This window comes from Polypterus senegalus, chromosome 3, assembly GCF_016835505.1.
Source record: "Polypterus senegalus isolate Bchr_013 chromosome 3, ASM1683550v1, whole genome shotgun sequence".
Taxonomy (NCBI): domain Eukaryota; kingdom Metazoa; phylum Chordata; class Cladistia; order Polypteriformes; family Polypteridae; genus Polypterus; species Polypterus senegalus.
In genome coordinates this window covers 216257475-216279734 of record NC_053156.1, presented here as the reverse complement: position 1 = coordinate 216279734, position 22260 = coordinate 216257475, and the positions used below count along the sequence as shown (strand labels likewise).

Sequence of the window (22260 nt, the reverse complement as noted above, 5' to 3'; positions counted from 1 at the left end):
ATTCGAACGTATGTGTCCTTTTTGTCCAGAAGAGCGAGAGCCAGATGGAGAGTGGTGGCTATTGCATCATCTGTTGAACAGTTCCAGCGATAAGCAAACTGCAGGAGGTCCAGTGAGGGGGGCAGCAGGGTTTTGATGTGCCTCATGACAAGCTTCTCGAAGCACTTCATGATAATGGGAGTGAGTGCAACGGGACGGTAGTCATTGAGGTTGGATGGACTTGGGTATCCTTTGTTTACATCTACAGGTGGAGTTCCACATGCTCTTGTTAATGCAGCATGGCAGACTGAAGAAATCTAACAGAGCACTTCCTTTAATCAACTAGTTCATTTACATATAATGACTATGCAGCATTTTCAAACACATCTGTCAGCATACAGATAAATGGTATGGCCAAATATTATGCAACGTCATGAATAATGCAAGAGTCATGGAAATACCTGCTGAAAAGAAATAAGACTTCTCATATGTAAACCTTTATCAGATACCAAAATATATAAAGTTACATGTTATATATGATCAGATTTATTCTAATTCAAATATGCTGGTACAAATGTCAGGATGTCCTGGTTAAACAAGAAGGTGGTTTCAAGTACATTTTTGTCTTACAGAAAATAATCGAGTAAACGTTAGTCTGGGGGAACTATTTAGGAACACATGTTACTGGACATATTAAAAAAAAAATCAACATCACAAGCGAAGAGCTCAGGACAAAATACAAAACTAGTTCCATTTTCTAGGTTACAAAACCTAACGGCATATGGTACAGCCGTTGGTTTATCCTGGGCATTCACAAATTGGCAGAAACAGGAAGAGGAAGTATCCTCCACGCTAGACACTTATTTGCAGCTTACGTTTATGCAGTGAGAACAGCAAAGGCAAATATAAAAAACAAGATTGTTTTGTTTGGAATTGACATCGAGGTGGAATTGTTACTGAGCCAAATTGCTGAGAAGACATAATGAGCAGGATCCAGTTAGAGAAAGGTCACGTAAAAAGTACAAACTAATCCGAGCACAATTAGAGCATACACTTTCAAAATCCTTTGTTTTCACACATCCACAGTGCAATGCTGAGCTGACGATTTTCAGAAATATACGTATCTGGAAAGCATTTTCAAGTCTCTGTTTTCGCGGGGTTCTTCTTGGAGGTAGAGTGGATGAAAGGTGAAAATGGACACTAATGTCTGTTTTTTAAATGAGAAAATAGTAGTGTAAACATGGCCTTAGTGTGTGCATTAATGTATAAATGTGCTTTAGACTACATGTCAAATTTGAAGTTATTTACTAAGAAATTTACAAATCTATTGCATGTGTATCTTCAGTATTCACAGAAGTATACAATTTCCCTCCAAATATTAAAGGACAGTGTTTAGCAAGTCATATACTGTATACATATAAATAGATGTGCTGTGCTTTACTCATTAGGTTGTAGACTTCAATAATTAATGCATATGAGAATATCAAGCCTCTTGTCTAGGGTGGGCTGAATAATGCACAGGATCTCAGGATGTGAGCACACTAGGAAACTTGAAAGTGCATGGGCAGCCAAGCCCATTATGCTGTATTGAATATCACCGTGTCACCCGTAAAGTCTGTCTGTCTCATGTGCACAGGTTCCTGGATTAGAATCCTCTGCATTGTTCTTATTTGTTAAAATATGCATCATCAATTTCTGTTTGCCACTTGAGCAGTACTCTGAGATGTCCGTGGTGAAGGGCATTATATGAATTGAATACTGCATCCACCTTGAAATGCTGAACCCTATATTTTACTCAGAATACAATTTGCTTACATGTGAAAAGATAAAAACAGTTTTTTTTTCAGACTTATTTCGTCCAATTCAGGGTAGTTGGGAGCGGAGTCTATTGGATACAAGCAAAGAACCAGTCCTGGTCAGAACATCTTTCCATTGCATGGTCTGCTCAAGCATATTAACACATGGCAGCTTTAGACTTGCCAAATATGTTAACCTATAAGTCTTGGTGAGAAAAAAGGGGAGAACGTGCAAACTACACACAGATAATGACTGGAATCCTGGAGTCAGCAATGCTAACCAGTGTGCCTCCTTGTCATCCCTACCTAAGGACTGCACATTGGAATTATCCTTTCACATTGCATTCTTCAGATTTATTGTGCCAGCCTAATAGTTTTTTGGCTGGCATGATAAATCTGAAGAATGCAATAAATCTGATATGAGGCTCAGGTTGGATCTCATCTGGAGTGCTGTGTACAGGTGTGGTCTCCAGGTCTACTAAAAAGTCATAGCAGTGCTGGAAAAAGTCCAGAGAAGAGCAACCGGGCAGAGTCCAGGACTGTAGGGGATGAGTTATGAGGAAAGATTAAAAGAGCTGAGGTTTTTCAGTTTAAGCAAAAGGATATGAAGCAGATACATTCTTGAAACGACTAAAATTATGAAAGGAATTAGTACAGCGGATCATCTTCAAAATGAGTTCAAAAGGAACGCAGGGACATCGTTGGAAACTTGTTAAGGGACAATTTGCAGTTTTTCTTCACACAGAGAACCATAGACACATGGAATAAGCTACCAGGTAAAGTAGTGTGGTAGACAATATGACTTTAGGGACTTTCAGTATAAGACTTGTTATTTTGTGGGATTTCGGTGGATAGGACTGGCGGGCTTTGTTGGCTTGAAGGGCCTGTACACATCTAAATATTTCTGTTTTAATGCTCTTTTAATGTGAGAATAACAAAACAGCTTGTAGTACATTTAGCCAGTTAATGTGGAAAATCATTTTTCAGTAAGATTTTAGTATTTTCTCAGATGGTACAGTACATTGCAAATCAATGCATGTCATGCTTTTTGCGAAATTGGCCCATATAAATGAACATGGGTGTGTAGTACAGTGTGCCCTGTGATAGGCGGGCATTCCATTGTGAGAAATTTCCTGCCTTCCACCCAGTGCTTGGCTAAAACTCTATTAAATTTGCAAGTGGATATGATTCAATGTAAGGATGGATGAATTAGAAATAAGCTAAAGTGAAGTGATTGATTTAGTACTGGTAGCATGGACTGGTTTGCTGCTCACTTTGCAAATATTTAAATTCTAACTTTGTTCTTCTTGCTTTAGACCCCCATTCTTGTCTGTAATGATGGCTTCAGGGAGTTCCTGGAAAGACGTTGTCCGGCAGTAAAAGAGCGGTACTGTCCCACACCATGGTGCTGGGGTGGAAGACTGCAGACCCTTGTGAGGGTTGTCATCAAGTCAAGCCCACATGTCACCTACAGAAAGTAAGACAATCTACTTTCCATATTTGTTTTTATTTCATTATATGTTTCAGCAGTTTTCTACTTATTACAATATATAGGCTGAAGTTTAAAGCCAGTTTTTTATTTTTGCTTTTGTCATACATTTCTTCTTGTGGTGGCATCATTCAGGCTAGAAGTATGGGAACAGATTAATGTTTCTCTTGCTTTGCACTGTTAATATCAATATATTTTTTTTATCTTGTATGTCAATCATAAGACATTCCCTACATTTACCAGTAAAATACTGTTGGTTAATATATTATGTGCAATAGAATGAAGCACATCCTCTTAAAAATATATATTCTCTTTCTCCAGTTGTACTGTAGTTGGGGCACTAGTTCTCAAAACACAAAATCATCTATGTAAAGCCAAATTTATTAGAGCAATGGTGGTAAAAATGTAATAGTCTTCTAATATTTTATATTGTGAATATCTAAGCCAAGTTTTGGTTGGACTGAATGATCCATATTTAAGAAGTGAGTGCACATACACATTTCCTGACATACCGGTAGGCACAGAGATTTCATGGTGTGTTCAGGGATGCCTAAAAGATGCAAATCTGTTGAAAACTCGAAGTACATACAGTCAATCCAGGAAGTATACAGATTCCTTTAACTTATTGCAAACATTGTTTCCTTTGTAGACTTTTAATGGATAAATGTGAATGAGAGATTTCAGTTTTTATTTCTAATAAATTTGCAAAGCCTTTTTGAAAACATGTTTTCACTTTGTCATTATGGGTTATTGAGCATAAATTGATGGGCAAAAATGGCAAATTTAACCATCTATATATATAATCGACCAAGTCGCCCGACCATGGGGTACGCACGACGGAGCCCCGCCCACCAACTCTAACCCTCCTCCCGCACCCACCCTCGCTCTCGAGGCATGCGCACTCCCTGCTCATGTGCCCGCCCCCAACACTTCACCAAACACATCCTCCGTCGCTTTGGTCTCTGCTATAGTCCACATGCACCTCTGAGCCACATTGACTTTTCATTGTTCTTTTCGGTTCCGGCTGCTTTGCTTTGCTAACATGTCTCTCTCATTGCTGTCCTATGACCCATGTTGACTTTTCATTGTTCTTCTCGGTTTGGGCTGCTTTGTTTTGCTAACAGGTCTCTCTCATTGCTGCTGTCTTTGTTTGTCCCCACAAGCTTCTGTTCTCACTGTTGTTTTTGTGCCCCTTCTTTTTTTCCTTTGTTAGACCGACACCAAACCCGGAGTGATGGCCGCCGCCCTATCGCAATGCTGAATAGGGGATTACTGAACTGTGTCTTTCAGGAAGTGTTCACCCATCAATGAATAATTATGCGGCGTATGCTACGCCACGGGTCGGCTAGTATAAAATTATTTCTACAACACAATAAAGTATGCAGAAAGTTAAGGAGTCTAAATACTTTCTAAAACCACTGTATACATATGCACAGGCACGTTTTTTGTGACAGAGCACCAACAGGCAGAGGAAGATGTCACAAAGAAGAAGAGAACTAAAAGGGTCAGAGGAGGACCCACTTTGGTAAAACCAGGGGGCATCTATTGCTATATTGACTTTCACTACCCAAGGACTAAAAGCGCCCCAGACATGGGCCCAATGTGAGTGCAGGTTTTTATGCCAACCATCCGTTTAATTGGAGTCCTATCTTATTAAGGTAGTCTGTTATTTCCCAGTTTCTATGGTTTTAATAGAGGAATTATAAAACTGGGTTTGGTACATTTTTATCACGATGTACCAAGCATTTCTGAATTGACCTTTTCTTTATCTTGGTTTTTAACATTTTCTGCATCCTCATAATCATCACTATGAACAAAATATTTCTTATCCAAATGATATGGTTATTTAGTCTACTTTTTACTAATGTGCATGATAGTGTTTATGACACTGACGTAATTGCAGCCCTTTACTTATCAGTGTTTTTTGCCCTGGTGTCTACTCTGCATGTTGTTGATCGGCAGGATACAAATAAGGGAACAAAGTCCTTAGAAAAAAAAATCTGAATTAGAAAATAACAAATGTTAAGTTAGGTATTTAACACTATGGAAAAGGTACAAATATTTGTACGTTTCTTATATATGTCGATCTGACACCACTACACATTTCTGAATGCAGAGTAAGAGAAGAAGGAAAAAAAGACCAGCTAATTAAACAGTGAAGTCAATTAGACGTAAAATGACTCCCTGGTGGTGAAACTGACAAACAAAAATCTGGGCCACCTGAACTGAACCTGAGAAGGACAGCATTATACGATTGCTCAAGTATAAGGAGATTCCCCGATCAATGTTTCAGTGAGAGGTCTTCTGTAAAGGGGAATTTGTTTACTTTAAGCCTACGTGCTACAGAAGCATTTGCTCAGAATCAACTAGATACCTATTAGGGTGGTGAGAAGAGACCATAAGTCAGCAGGTTTTCCTGTGTTTGACACTGAGGAGCCGAGGCCAAAGTGGAAAAAAAGGGAGTTTGCTCTTTTACATACATGAGGCTTCAAGAGTGCAGGGAGACGTGAGACCACTAGTGGGAGCTCTCGCTTAAGGCTACAGAGCTTTCCTTGGTGTATTCCTGAAGTGGTTCCACGGATTACCCTGGAAATGGCTGTAAAATAAAGCCAGCTGTGACCATATAGTCTGTTACCTTGGAGTTCAGTAGTGAGATATTGTCGGGGCACAACCTGAAAGGCAATAATTGTGGCCGGGTGGACACATCCATCATTTTCCCTATATTATTCAAATGTGTAAGAAGAATTGTAGTGGCCTGGACACAGCACGACATCTAAATTTCCTTTTATGTAAAAGCTATCTTTTATTCTTTTAAATTGCACCTTCGCCTCTACACTTTTAATGCTATACACATCACCAGCACATTAAAAATCTACTATATAATAAACCCCTACTGTCTGTGAGTATGGGTGTCTAGTGCCTCTGAGCAATCTGATTGGTCAGTTTAGTGGCTCAGTGGTAGAGATAATGACAATATAATGTGTCAATGATCCAAAGTTCAATTCCTGAGTGTGACAGTTTTTACTGTTACAAAAAAGTACTTAAAATAGAGCAATTCAATGACAAGAAAGCAAATAACATACCAAGCAACACTGGGTCCCTAAATGCTAACAAGATGTAACCTGAGTCACCTTCCAAGATGGGGAAGTATTTACAATACAAATGATGTTTTCACAGTGAGTACTGGAGACTCCTCTATCATTGGTGGTAGTAAAAAAGCAAAGAGGAGGTGAGAAGGGTGCCTTGGAATGACAGTGTCTGAGAACAAGGCCTTATGGGAACATGCTTGAGAGAGGACGTGTAGGGCAAGAGAGGCTGACGTATGAGGATACCGAGGAAAGGTATAGGTGGAATGCTGAGGGTACATGTAGAGCAAGAGATATCAAATATCGAATATTTTTAAAATTTATTCTATTATCTTTTAGGTAAGTGTAGCTGTTTAGTGTTGGATTGATACTAAATTGAAACCAGCTTTTGGACTTCAGTACCAGTACTAAATCAATTCTAAAGAAAATCAGAAATTACTCCAAAACACCCCAGTCTTAGTCCAGCCTGTTACACCGTGCCGTTGAACAACATCAAAGCAATATGGAAGAAATAAGGAATGAAATCCCCCACATGTCAAAGCAATGGAGGTTGTCCCTTGAGAATTCATGATCACACCACACTTCGCATCACATCACTCTTCATAGCCACCTCCCTGATGTGCTGTGCCATGCATCACATTGAAGTAATACTTCTAAGTGAAGTCGTAATTGCTTGAAAGTAGTAAGGGGGAGGGGTCTCCCATGAACTTCAGATTGTATCAGAAATTAAGGGGGTGGAGGGGAGAGTCTGTGTTCTCACAATGGTGGAGCATTTCTCTTGGTAGCCGCCTCCCAGGTACATCACGCTGAGCTAATCACCGCATCAAAGCAATTATGGCTGGAGGGGGGTCATAAAGTCTTGAGTATGTCAAAGCAGTATGGGTCGGGGTGTCATCTGGAGGCAGATATTAAAATAAAGCCTGGTGTTTTGTCCTGGAACCAAAAATACCAATATACTGATGCCATACTAATTTGAATTTTGGGTTTGCAGTACATTTTCAGTACCAGTATACTGCACAAAGTATAGCTAGCAAACACTTCAAAACAAAATGGTTTCAGCACTTTGGTTTTGTTGAAAAAATAAAGATAAAAATGTGCTGTGTAATGTTGCAAAATGCCCTAATGTGTTAAACCTTAAGTGAAAGAGACCACTCTTTCTTTTTAACATTGCTTAAAAAATGTCGTAATGTATTGTATCTTGACAACATTTTGATTGTTTTGATTTTGATGATTCTGAAATTTTCTAGGTGTAATTTTAAAGATAAACTGAACTGTCCAGTTTGAATACAATTAAAGCAGATTTTTTTTATTGTCAGTCGCCTGTACTGTCCTTTTACTTGCTCTCAAAATTCAGGTAAGTCACTATAGGCAACCAAAATGGGGATCATCCCCCCTGTTTTAGAAGGTGGGTTAACCCCAGTGTCTCTGCATTAAGAAGCATTACCGGCGTACTATGCTGAATTGAATTAATTGTGTTGGAGAATGATATATTTGTCTGATTGCTCTTTTAAATGACACAGGAGAATCAGAACTACAGTTTCATTGGTGTTCAGTTGTTTTAGATAGTAAAGCGCTTTTAATCTTTTTTTACATGCATTTTTTAGTTTCATGTCGAAGTGCAGAACTTATAACTTCCTTAAATGGAATACAAAATCATGAATATTAGGCCTGAATTTTCTGTGGCACACTAAAAAATATAGGAAAACAGAAAGGTTACTACAAAGAAGTAAACCTGCTCTCCCCTTTTCATAGGAACACATTTTATGTGTTAGGTTTACTGATTTTATTGAAAGACGGTAAACATAAATAAGTACAAGCCAATTCATTTATAGTCAAGAATGTCTGCCCTGATGGCTCCTAAATCTCCCAGAATGGCATTGCCCCGTCTACAGGGTACAAGTAGTCAATTGATAAAAAATTGAAGAGCATGTCAATGAGGTAAATTATATGTCATGACAATTCATTTTAATTAATTACTTAAAGGAGATTCTGAAATGACACTTACGAAACCATTGCCCACCACCATAATTAGAACTTCTAATGATAGGATTATTCACGGAAGAAAGAATTTGTGTCCTTCCAAAATATACAGATAATGGAATAAAGTCAAGATCCTGCTGTTCTTGTGATGGCCTGACAATTTATTAATACAATTAATGAAATTAATTCAACAGTGAAGGAAATATATTTGGTAGTAATATAAATGTTTGAAGAAAAACAGAAATTATTATTTTGGGGGAACAATATGTCTAAAGGACTTACTCTTCAGTAGCATCTACAGACAGAAGCCATTCCATGATATAAAGTGATGTGCATGCATGAATAGAAGGTAGAGATACTCTAAACTCCTGTGGCATTCTCTGAAATACATCTTCTCCCACTTCATTTCCCTTTAACTTGACAAATATATAACAAAGAAAGGATTCAATGTTTGTAATACAGCTGCACAAAGCTTCTGAAGTCCAACATGAGTAGACCTAAAGCTAAAATTAAAGAGCTTAATTTCCATGGAATATTTTTAATTATATGAAATTTTCTAAATCGGTGTATTTGTGTAAGGCAAGTTTTGACTCAAAATATAAAACATATGGTATTGACATTTCTGAAATCTAGTAGCAAAACAACAAGAAAAAAAAAAGTTAACAGAATTTATTGAAGTCACAGGAGGATTTATCAACATAGGTACAAATATTTAATTAAGAGAAAGTATTTTGGTCCTTATAATTTTTGAGTATGTTGTGTAAAACACAAAAATAGAGCACAAAAATGTAATACATTATAATTAAATGATGTTATAATTGCCGAGTATGTTGTGTGAAAAACAAAAATAAAGCACAAAAATTATATACATTATAATTAAATGATGTAAAACAATAAAACTTGCAGCTGTCTCAAGGAAGTAGAGTACATTTCTAAATGCAGTAAGCTATAAAAAGTTCTGACTTGCGCTACTACAACCCACATAATCTCCTGTTTTTCTTTTACAGAAATATTGTGGTCTATTACATATGTGGCTATAAATATAATTTATGCTTTATGTGCTTTCCAGTAAGCATAAATGTACCATGCTCTGCACTTAGGCCATATTGACCATTGGCACCTATAAATCTTAAATGTTCCTGCAATTTTCTGTTCTAATTCTCTGAGCACTGGTAAATTTTCATCTATCTATACATTATATAACCGGCTCAATCTAGTCAAGGGTCATAGGGCCATTGCGTATCAGAAAAGCACTGGGTACAAGAGTAGAAACAAACTTAAAATAAAGTATTAGTCCATCATAGAGCATTCTTATTCATAAGGGACACATTTAGGTTGCAATTCAATGTAACATGCCCAGCTTTGGAATGTGGGAAGAAAATTAGTTGTACCCAGCAAATGATCTACATATGCAGTGGCCAGCCGCGGATTGAAATCCAAAACTTTGGAGCTGTAGGGTAGTCAATTAACTGCTGAACCACTGAGCTGCAAAATAATACAAAAAATGTAATAAGGCACATTCTTTATTGGCAAGCTTGGCATGCTGCATATATTTATAACAATAATATATAATTTATATTTATAGCAAAATACCCGCGCTTCGCAGTAGAGAAGTAGTGTGTTAAAGAAGTTATGAAAAAGAAAAGGAAACATTTTAAAAATAACATAACCTGATTGTCAATGTAATTGTTTTGTCACTGTTATGAGTGTTGCTGACATTAAGGATTTGATTATCATTATTTCTTTCAATCAGGTTCGTATTTGGAGGACATGTTGTTTTGAAGTTACATTCCGTGTTTGTCAACTGTTGTAAAGATAACTGGTTTTTATTCATCGAAGTGCTCACTACCCAGATCGCTACTCGTGAATGTAAGATGTTTAACAGGCATTCCCGGTATTAACTTGTGCTAAACATACCATGGTGTGACTGACTGACAAGGGGAACTGACTGTAAAAAGGCAAGGAGGCACGTATTTTGAACGAAAAGGGAGAAGAAGCGAAGGAGCGGAAAAGTGAGAAGGAAAACTTAAAATAAAGAGCTAGGAAGGTGAATGGAAAGAAGCAGCCAGCGGTAAAGCAAGGAAGACTCCGTAATAAGGACGGTTGGGTGCACATAGAAGGTGTAACAATAAGATTGTTAAGCCTTATGATAATGTTCCCGCACGGAGGGTTTAGAGAGACGCATTGGGAGAAGTATAGAATAGGGAAGCCCGTGTGACTGTTCTGCTGTTCTCCTTCGACAGTTCTGTGGCTCTGTATATTTGTATGCACCTCTCTAAAGTCAGTTTGTCTTCTCTCAGTAATCTTTGTTGCAAACTTGCATCACTGGTTCCGCACAATTCGGTCACGTATAAGGGAACTTTTCATCTCCCCGAAATTGGATGTGCCTGCTAACACTCTCAGATCTGTGACGTAGTTGTCTATATTTTCTCCCCTTGCCTGATTTCTTGAAAAAAATCTGAATCTCTCTACAGTTTTGTTTATTTTCAGGTTGTAATGTTCATCAAATTTACGTATCATCAAGCTCCTGGTTAACTCATCAGGTCTTACATCACCAGTCAGCGCCTGTCACAATTCTCTGCCGCGCTCTCCAATAAGATATCGGAATAATCTGACCTTAGTGTTTTCCTCTGCCTCTGGCATTACAAGTTCTTTGTATAATCTGAACTTGTCCTTCCATGTTCTCCATGACTTCGCCAGGTCTTTAGCATCGAGGCTTTATACCCTGCGTCTTCTCATTAAACTTGTATCTCGCGAATATCTCGTGCGATCTTGCGATGTCCACGGCTTTATTTAATTTTAGCTCAGACCCATCACTTAAAAGTTTTTCTCGCACTTTCGCTGAGTTTGTGCCAAACACTATTCTATCCATGACCATCTCATCTGCGTTTGCATAAGCACAGCCCTTTACCAGCAATTTTAACTCCATTAGAAAGTGATCAAAAGTCTTGTTTATACCCTGCGTTCTCTCAGTAAACTTGTATCTCACGAATATCGTATTTGTCTTAGGCATGACAAACGCCAGCAGCAGCGTGTCTAGGAACTTAATTTAAACTCAAGCTTTACACCTTGCCTTCCTATTTGTTTGCATAAGCACAGTCTTTCACCAGCAATTTTAACTCTATTACAGCAATTTTAACTCCCTTACAAAGTGATCAAAAGTCTTCTCATTAAACTTGTATCTCGCGAATATCGTATTCGTCGTAGGCATGTCAAATGCCAGCGGCAGCGTGTCTATGAACTTAATTTAAACTTAAGGTTTACACCGTGCTTTGTTTCCACAGTAGCTGCACTTATGAATATGCTTGTATGCGTCACTCGTTTCATATTCTTTTGCTGCCTTCTCAATTGTGTAATGCGTTTTTTGAACAGGTTTCATTCATCAAAGTGATCACTACCCAAATCGGTACTCGTGAATGTAAGATGTTTAATAGGCATTCCAGGTATTAAGTTGTGGATTTGCCTGCGAATATTTATTGGCAGCGTGTCTATGAACGTAATATAAACTTAAGCTTTACACCTTGCTTTCCTATTGATATGTGTACAAAGGCTTGTTCAGCGTCAGAGGGTTTCCGAGTAGCTGCACTTATGAATATGCTAAGCACAGTCCTTCACCCGCGAATATTTACCTTATATGGGCAGGCACTCAATTATGTGGGAGGCGTGATGATGCGGGACGCAACTCAGCCTCACACGGAGACCGAGCTGCAGGCTATGGCCGTATACTGTATATGGACGAAAGTAGGTTCCAGTTATGGCCGTTACGCATAGAATTTCGAAATGAAACCTGCCTAACTTTTGTAAGGAAGCTGTAAGGAATGAGCCTGCCAAATTTCAGCCTTCCACCCACACGGGAAGTTGGAGAATTAGTGATGAGTCAGTCAGTCAGTTAATCAGTGAGGGCTTTGCCTTTTATTACTATAGATTAATATATATAAAATTCTTTTCGCGTTTGAAACGGAAATTACGTATGACCACAGAACATATTATAATACAGGATCTAATCACTTCGCTTGTGGATGCCATTTTTATATCGTCTTTATGAATTGTTATTATTTGTGTGAGAGTTATTTTACTGATATTGAAAAGAAGTAAACACAAACACGCAGATCTATCCCATAGAAGTGCGCCCCGCATCGCCCTCTCCCAGCCCTCCTCTCTGGACTCCAGCGCTGAGCCATTCGCCGCCAGGCACGTTCTGACAGAGAAGTTTTATTTATTCGTCCACGTGACTGTCGCGGAAACTGCCACATTATAACTTTTTTTTAATTGGCAGTACTTGATAGTAGAAGAGATGAGGAAAACAGCTTTGCATCTTTCTACTTTTTAACTGCGCCGAGCTATAAACAATGTGAAGACGACACCGCCTTCAGCGGCAAGGGGTCGTGAGAACAAAGTGGACGCTCGGAGGCGCAGAATGTCAGACTGCTCTGCCGGGTCGAGAGCTTCTCAGTTTCGTGCGCCATCCTCTCTTTTCACACTATTTATGACACTTCAAGTGCCCCATCAGCTCCTGGGAGAGTGGAAATCATTGTGAATGAGTGTGATCGGCACCATCAAAGCAAAACTCTCTTTGTAAATTGCGCTTCACGACTACTTACTGTCCCTTAAGGTGAGTTCAGGTCACTAAAACCCAGCAACATTCAAGGTTGCTTTTGTGATAAATTCTTTTAAGAAGATGGAGGGTTTTACATATAAGAAGATGTACCGACCTCTTCATGTTAAGTTTTGGACTTGGGAATTGTTTGGACCTTCTGCCCGTTAAGCACGGAAGGGCAGCGTCCACATTTCTCAGAATAATTTTTCTCTTAAATCACAGGCACGTAGTGCAAGGTTGTCAGGCAGAAATTTGCAGGATCGCATAGAAAATGTAATTTCTATACCACAGCGATTGTGTAGCGCCTTTCACAAGGGATCTGCTGCCGAGAGATGATCCAAATACATTTAAGCTGCTGTTAGTGCTACTTATTCTGGAATATTTGTAGACCGTTCTTTTAACCTCACTGTCAAGCATAATTTATAATGCTGGCCACGGTAGAAGTAGCTAGAATAGAGGCCATTGTCTTTTGTTCCCAAAGCCTAGCACTTCACCTTACTGATAATCAGTGCACATTTTTAAACCATTTAAAGTAAATCTGATCCCACCTATGGTCAGACCCTGCTACCATCTGGATGAATTCAATTCAAATGTGAAAATGCTAAGTATATTTTTCATTTATTTATTTTTTTATGTTTATTTTTTGTGATTGTGTTTTTAAGCAGAGAACATTGGCTGCATATGAGAGATTTCACTTGTAGATTGCCTTGCCAATTATTTAAAATAAAAATATTTTAATGAAGTTGATTCAATCTGCAGAACAAAACTGAAACCTGAGGTGCTGTCTGTAAAAAAAGATGAAGCACAGAGAAACATGCTAGAACTAGGGATACAAGGATTGACAATTCCTTTTCTCTTTTCTTAATAGTTTATACAAAAATCATTTCAGCATATAAGTAATTTTATAAATCGGGGGCCCAAGTGGCAAAAGGAAGGTGGTTGAAACTTAGATGAATCTCTAAAGATCATAAAAATCATGAGTGATCTCCCCTAGACTTTCTCATATACTCCGATATGGGGATGGATATTTAAGGAGTAAACCGCAAGACAATGATTATATTTTTATATTATGTACATTAATGAAACATTAACAACAAATCAAATTAATAATATATTCAACAATTATTATAAAAGTAAAGTTGAATAAGTCGGACTCTGCAGCTGCATGAATAAAAGGTAAAGTACCACTTCCGGTTAACGGAAATAGCCCAAAAGTTAATAGAAATCTACGTTTTGTACCTAATACTTGTATGCAAAATTTAGTTGACCTAAATGAAAGCGTATGCGGGTTATCCTGTTTACATACATACACACAGACAGATACACAGACATAATTCCAAAAATGGTATTTTCGGACTCAGGGAGGTCTGAAACGTCGAGATTCATCAAAATCTCGAATGGAATTTTTGGAGAATTCCAGTACTTTCCCTTTACTTCATATACGAGAAAGTCAAGGAGGTCTAAAACATCGAGATTCATCAAAATCTCAACATCGAATCTTTGGACTATTACAATACTCTGTCTATACTTCATATGCGAGAAAGTAAAAAAGTGTGAGTAGTATATTCCTTTTTTTTTTTATTTTTTAAATCACTAGTTGCGCTACCCATCTAAGAGAGGTTGAAATCTAAGTAATCAATGTAGACTTCCGTGTTACCATTTGCAGTGTGCGATTCAATGCACGTATATCTGTCATATGCTCTGGGATTTGTAAAAGCAGTGTTAATGTTTGTGATGCGCCATCAGTTGGAATGATAGAGACATAGCAAAAGGGTGGACACACAGATACTTATAATTTTATTCAGGGGAACTGTGAAAAAAATACATGTATATTTATCAATTACTTATGCGGAACTTAGCTCAATAAATATAGGACTCCTTTTAAAACCACGTTTTACTCAAATGGACACTATGCCAGCAAAAATAATGTTGATTTGAACAAGAGCATTTTTTTTCTTTTTCATTTTTCTTATTACAATTCATATATATACTGAACCCATTTCCTGTCATTTTTTGAAAATTCTTGTCTGTGTTTTTCTGTATTTGCAGTGAACTGATTAAAACATTAGACGGAGGCCAGATTTCTCTTGACTGGGTAGATAATTCAGAAAGTATACACTATCCCAACTCCACCACCCGTCCAACAGTTTTGATCCTTCCAGGGCTCACTGGGAATAGTAGCCAAACATATGTTCTTCACGCTGTGAGTCAAGCAACCCGCCATGGCTACAGGTGAGAAAGTCATTCATGTCCTAAACTTCTTTCTTTTAATTTCAAGGATGTGCTGAACCAGGGTTACTCCTTGCAACAAATGGCACAAGATAGAAAAATACACCACAAGGAATGCCAGTGTGCTTACTTCTACCTAATGTACATGTTTTTGGGTTGAACCAAAGGAAAATAACATACCATTCTCTGAACTGCTTATTTAACTCAGACATGCAGTGGGCCTGAGCATCACTAGACAGGGCACCAGCCCCTTGTCACAAAGTAGGCAGCGCTGCCACCTCACAGATCAAGCGTGCTTGGTTTGATTTGCATTGTCCATGTGAAGTTTGCACATTCTCCCAGTGTCTATTTGTGTCTTCTCCAATATTCCCAAAGATGTGCTGCAGGCTACATTTACTGGCAATTCCAAATTGTCCATTGTGTGAGAATGACTGTTGGTGCATACGTGAGTGGGTCGTGTGACAAGCAGATGCCTTGTTCAGGCCTGTTTCTTGGCTTGTGCCCAGTGCTGCTGGAATGTGCAGTTCCCCACGACTCTGAATGAGATTAAGCAAGTTTTCAAATAGGAAACTTATGAGCTTCCTTCTTTTTGAAAACAGCCCACACACATATGTTAGCTTTGTCAATATCAGCAAGTTTGGGTTAGTATTAAAGGTGTCAACAATAAATGCACAACACAAAAGATCGCACACAACATGGTTTGCTTTGCAGCAGAAAACAAGTGCCATGGACAAAGAAGTGTAGTGAGTGTGACTGACAGTTCAGTCATTTCTTCTTCTAATAAAAATCCACCTTAGTATCTATTGTTTTTACATTTTTGCTTCAAGTATTTTAAATAGTTAGGAGATGTACTTGTGAGTAAAATCTGTACAGTGCAGCAATAACATAATATGGTGTCTTCAACACCTATAAAAAGTATTCATCCCCTTGGACATTTTCACATTTTATTTTTATGCATCATTAATTTAAACCACTTTGCAGAGATCTGTTTAATGAATCTTTTATCTGTTGATCAGCATCAAAAAAGCCAAATGAAATCCACTGTCTTTCAATGTTGCATAGCAAGAAATGCAGATACTGCCAAGGGGGTGAATACTTTTTACAAACACTGTAGTTCTAATGCAGTTAGGGTGCACTGCATTGTAACTAAAAAGTAAGTAAAGATTTTCCCGTGGCACATGTTAATGGGAAAAAATTAGGAAATATTATTGCCTAGTCATATTATGGTACATTATACCCCTATACAGTATGCACCTGGTTAGGGTCTATTTATCCTGTTGCATAGCCCAGGCGGCATGTGGCAGCCATCTTTCTGATAATGTTCGTGTTGACCTACAGTGCATCCAGAAAGTATTCACAGCGCATCACTTTTTCCACATTTTGTTATGTTACAGCCTTATTCCAAAATGGATTAAATTCATTTTTTTCCTCAGAATTCTACGCACAACACCCCATAATGACAATGTGAAAAAGGTTTACTTGAGGTTTTTGCAAATTTATTAAAAATAAAAAAACTGAGAAATCACAGGCTTTGCTCAATACTTTGTCGATGCACCTTTGGCAGCAATTACAACCTCAAGTCTTTTTGAATATGATGCCACAAGCTTGGCACACCTATCCTTGGCCAGTTTTGTTTCTCATGGTCTGAGAGTCCCATTCATCTTTGCAGCACCTCTCAAGCTCCATCAGGTTGGAAGGGAAGCGTCGGTGCACAGCCATTTTAAGATCTCTCCAGAGATGTTCAATCGGATTCAAGTTTGGGCTCTGGTTGGGCCACTCAAGGACGTTCACAGAGTTGACCTGAAGTCACTCCTTTGATATCTTGGCTGTGTGCTTAGGGTCGTCCTGCTGAAAGATGAACCGATGAAAAGATGAAACATTGCCACTCTTATAGGGCTCAAATCATGATATATTGTGTACTAGCCGTCTTCCAGCACCCACCCCCCAGTTCCGCCCCACGTAGTAGTGAAAAAGGACAAACTTTAAAAATCAATAAACAGGTATTGCTAGCTATGTGGTGGCAAGGTACACTCCAAAATGCAAAGGTAGAATGACTCGAACAGAGGCTGGCGCATGAGTAAGGAGGGCCCTGCCGTGCTCCCTACTCCTGATGTCACGCTTCCCTCCACAGCCTCTGTTGCAGAATAGCCCGAATATATCACTCCGGCAAGTGAACTATGATTCATAGCGCAGTCACAAAATCAACCGGAATGTTCAAGCAAATTATAAGTGGAGGTAAGTTATGCCCCGAGACTGGCGCGTGAGTGAGGAGGGCCGCACCTCCCTTTCCTCAGTCCGCTGTGTCTCTCTTGGATTTGTGCAAATAAATCAGTAACGCAAGAGAACTGCGATGCTTAACATGATGAAGTCTTAAAATCAACCAGAATGTTCAAGAAATTATAGAAAAAAATCCAATCTAAATCTTTTTATATATATATATATATATATATATATATATATATATATATATATATATATACAGAGATGTATAATATTGTCACCTTTGAAACAAAATACTAAGATCTATAAATTGACTTCATCCATCAATTGATTACTGAACATAACTAATCAACTAATTGTTCTGGAGAATTAGAAACTAACACTGCAACATCAAATGCAGATAAGATTCCTTTATTATGATTGCATATCACATACAATGAGATTCCAGTACACTACCTGAAATGATGCTCAAAGCTATACTTTTGAAAACCACACATCTAATATTCTTACATATACAGCTCACACATTAGACAATTGTCAGCATCTGCAAAAAATATGTTTTTTAAAAAAATATTGCACACGTTAAGAAAATGAATAAATGATTAATCCAAATGCACAAAACTTTTGTATATCAATTAATTAATGAATGTACTTGTATTTGAATATTATGATTCATTACAAAACACCACACTTCTCTACTCTTCTGTAATGCATTTATTAAAGTGCTTTCACTGTTACAGTATATTTGCATGAGTATATTTTGATGAATGATGAAGGTACGGAAGTGCATCATAGTATGGTCAATTCTCAGCAAAAGACATTGATTAGAATTGAAACAGGAACTAATTATTTATTATTAATATTTACTTATTTGGCTTAATCCTTTATGCAAAGCGACTTACAAAATTTGAGGTCAAATTGGTTACAATTCTTTTGTTTTCCCTATTGGACAGCAGAAATAACAAGTGACTTGTTTTTTGAGATTTAAATCTGTATCATCAGAGACGTCCAAAAGTCTTAACCACTGCACTGTTTTAGGTGCAGAATTTCCTTTTTGAAATGTGGAGGTAGTACCACCTTCCAGTTTTAACTTTGGAATGTAATTTCAGAGCTGTTAATTTCTGCTTATCAGTACACTAGTTTTCAAGTCACTAGTGGGTAAATATTTATAATGTTGTCACGCTTCTTTTAAAAATGCTTTCCAATGTATAAAAAATACAGAATTGTCTTATTATTATATTTCCTTTCACATAACATGATCAAACCTGTATAACCCAATTCAGGATCCCTGGGGCTCATGCTGGTAGCAATGAGTGGAAAGAAGAAACTGATTCTGGATGAAGTCCATTGCAGGACCAACTCATACTCGAACTCAGACAGGGTCAATTTGAAAGCACCACTCAATATAACGTACACATCTTTGGTGATGTACAAGAGAACCTACAGTACCAGTAGGAAAACAAACACAGACATGGGAAGAGCATGTAAACTAAACATGGGCAATTACCAGACACATGTTTCAAAACCCAGGACCTTGGACTGGTGAGGTGGCAGGACTGCCGACTGTGTCACTGTGCTGCTTAATTCTATTCTAATAGAGTATGTCACATTTCAAAATGATTAAGTAGGTACTGGTATGCAGTTCCAAATTTGCAAAGCCAATGTGAAATGCAGTGTCATACGTTGTTTTGTATTCATCAATATTTATCTTCTTCCTTTCACGTTCACAGAGTAGTTGTTTTTAATAACAGAGGATTTGGAGGGGAAGAACTTCTGGTAAGTTGAAAGAAAGTTACCTTTGAGAATGTTGTGAGGATAGTGTAGTATGCTTTTAACTAAATAAGTAATAAAATGTCCCCTTTTTTTAATTAACTGCAAGGAATTGAAGCACTTAGGACAATGCTTACACTCTCACTTTATTTGTTCTCCCTGAGACAGTAGCAGTGAATATAGGACGTTGGGATTAAAAGCTGCTAACATGCAGTTAGAGAAGATATCTTTGTTAGCCTTGCTGTGTGCCTCGCCTGTTACATTTGTTCCATCCCGGAAATGAATCCAAGAAATCTTCCATTTATTGAGATAAAGGATATCCACTGCTGGCTGACAGAGATCATCGTTACTTGAGTAGATAGATATTCTAGCTTGCTATCCCAATGTCCTTTGTTCACATCTCACCTTTGCTGTCTTAGAGAGTGTGGAAGCTGGCCCGGACACAGACAGGTGGACACCGATGGTTCAAGCACCTACATATGTTTATTCATAATTTACTATTTACAAGTGCACACAACCCAGAACTCTGTACCAAATCACCCTTCAAGTCCAGGCCCTCAACAATGCCTCTCTCTCTCTCTTCTGACCGCCTCCATTCCTCTCCTCCAGGCTATGTCCTTCTTCCACCCGACTCCAGCTATTGAATGGAGGGAGGCAGCCCCTTTTTATATCCACCCGGACGTGCTCGAGGTGCCTCCTGATGAACTTCTGCCGACACTCCCTGGTGGGGCGGAAGTGCTGATGACCAGGGCTCTCCAGGCATTCAGGCACCCCCTGGCAGTGACCACGGGCCCCTATAGGGTTGAGCTTCCATGCTCCTTTCCCATGGTCCCCATAGCCACCAGAGCGGTTGCCCCCTCGTGGTCAGGAGGAGACGTAATCTCACCTCCAGTCCATCCGGGCATCCCAGCTGGGTCCTGCCCCCATCCGCTTGCCACAAGTGTATGGCTAGAGACAATCAATGCGAGTGTTACACTGAGCAGTTCCTCTGCATTGACATTTGTATTTGGCAAATCTTGCGCTATTGCTTTACTGTGTATATATTCAAAACGGACAACTGCTAATGTGAGACAAACTTGAAGTTTATCCTGATAAAACATATAAACATAAACAGTGACTTGTTTAACCATTTATACCCCCAAGGTTGTGTAGCTCTCGGTTTTCAGATGTTGCCGTAAAGATAATGCAATTGTCTTTTCACTGTCCTCTGCACTGTCACATTTTCTGGATAAACATTCTACTCTGTTTAGGAATCACTAGTCACACAGTGTATAAATGATATAAAAAGACTGCAAAACATTTTAAGGAAACTGGAGATAAACTGATAGAAAAGGAAATGTGAATAAAAATATACAAGAGTGTTTAGATTTTCCCATAAGCGACTGGCGCTGCAATCAAGAAATGGAAGATTCATCATATTGCCCAAACATTACTGTACCTACAAATGGATGTACATTATAACTTTATCCCAGAAAAGGAGACTCCACTGATCACCCTGAATATCCTTTAGAGTTCATAGTCTGGGGGGATCATGTAAAGGTGTATCCAGTAACACTTTCAAAAAGCTCATCAAAACAGGATCGTATGAGAGAGCGTAAAGAAGGGAACTATTTTTCACGTAGAATAATTTAACATCCATCTAAATGTTATGAGGAGGTGCAATCATGAAAGGGTTAAGTGTTTAGAAAAATGGTCTTGTAGTCAAATAAGACAGAGGTGGAGCTCTTTGGACAAAATTCAGCGAGCTGTTTGTGGCACAAACCTAACACTGCTTATACCCCAAGAAAAAACTAATCCTGCAGTGAAGAAAGATGATGGCTGAATGAAGTTGTGGGTGTACTTCTGATTACCAGACTAAACGACCTATTGAAGGAGAATGAAACTTGAATAGTGACTATCCTTTATACTTCATTTTGCTGAAAACCTTTCAGCTGACCAGTGATTTCAAGAACAAGCACAAAACGACACTGTGGTATCTTAAGTCAAAAGGTTGATGCCTTTTAGTGGCTCGGTCAAAGCCCTGCAATCAAACCCAATTAGCATCTGTGGCAAGGTTTGAAAATTTACAGTCCACAAGCATTGTTTCAGAAACTATAATGAACGGTAGCACGTCTGCCGAAAGGAATGGGCAAAAACCACTTCTTACAATGAGTCGGGAGACACCTTCGCCAGAAGAATAACAGATGTTATTATGGGAAAAGGGGAGTTCTGACAAATATTAATGTGTGGCGTTTAGATGTTAAAGTATGCAGCAAAGTGTTTTGCCTTAGGACACCTTTCCTACAAATAACATTTTTTTCTTTTAAAAACATCATTTTTAAGCATGTGAGCATTTGAAATCCTACAAGAGAGTCTCAATTCTATTGCAGAACCTGTTTATGTGTTATGTTAAATACAGTACGTATACGGTATATTATATATAAGCTCATTAATTAAATAAATAAATATGCTGTGGAGCCAACCCGGACACAGACAGGCGGACATGTTGTTCTTCAACCACCACACGTGTTTATTTACAATATTTACAATACTTATGGTCACTAAGACCCAGTCCAATGTGCCACATTGTGTCCTGGCCACAAATGACTTCTTCTCGGGCCGCCTCCACACCTCTGTCGTGCCTTGTCCTTCTTCCACCCGACTCTAGCGCTGAATGAATGGAGACGGCCCCTTTTATACAGTCCCCGGATAAGCCCCAGGTGTTCCCGGCATTCCTCCCTTGGTCACGCCCCAGCATGGCGGAAGTGCCGCCTGTCCTCCCGGCAGCTCTCCGGGTGCCGTCCTAAGTCTTTCCCCCCAGCACTTCCGCCACACCAGGAAGGTCCCCAAGGCATTGGGGCGCCTCCTGGTGGTGACCACGGGCCACTACAGGGTGGAGCTTCCATGCCCTGTACCCGTGGCCCCCAGAGCAACCAGGAAGGCGGCCCCCACGTGATCCAGGGTGGGCTCTGACCCTCTTCCGGTCTCTCACGGCGTCCCGGCCGGGTCATTGCCCCTGGCAACCCTGACAATACACATAACTCTATGGCAGGGGTGCCCACACTTTTTTGGCTTGCGAGCTACTTTTAAAATGACCATGCTGAAATGATCTACCTACATTAAAAATACTATATA

At 38.9% G+C, this 22260-nt stretch overlaps 1 protein-coding gene across 2 annotated transcripts in view; it reads left to right on the top strand.

Moving 5' to 3' along the window:
- Positions 1-22260, top strand: part of LOC120525835 (phospholipase ABHD3-like) — a 44114-nt gene that overhangs the window by 4868 nt on the left and 16986 nt on the right. For both annotated transcript variants that reach the window (XM_039748448.1, XM_039748447.1), the window contains 3 exons: positions 3092-3252; positions 14977-15159; positions 19107-19152. In XM_039748448.1, coding sequence (XP_039604382.1) covers positions 3092-3252; positions 14977-15159; positions 19107-19152 — 390 coding nt within the window. The remainder of the gene's footprint in view (positions 1-3091; positions 3253-14976; positions 15160-19106; positions 19153-22260) is intronic.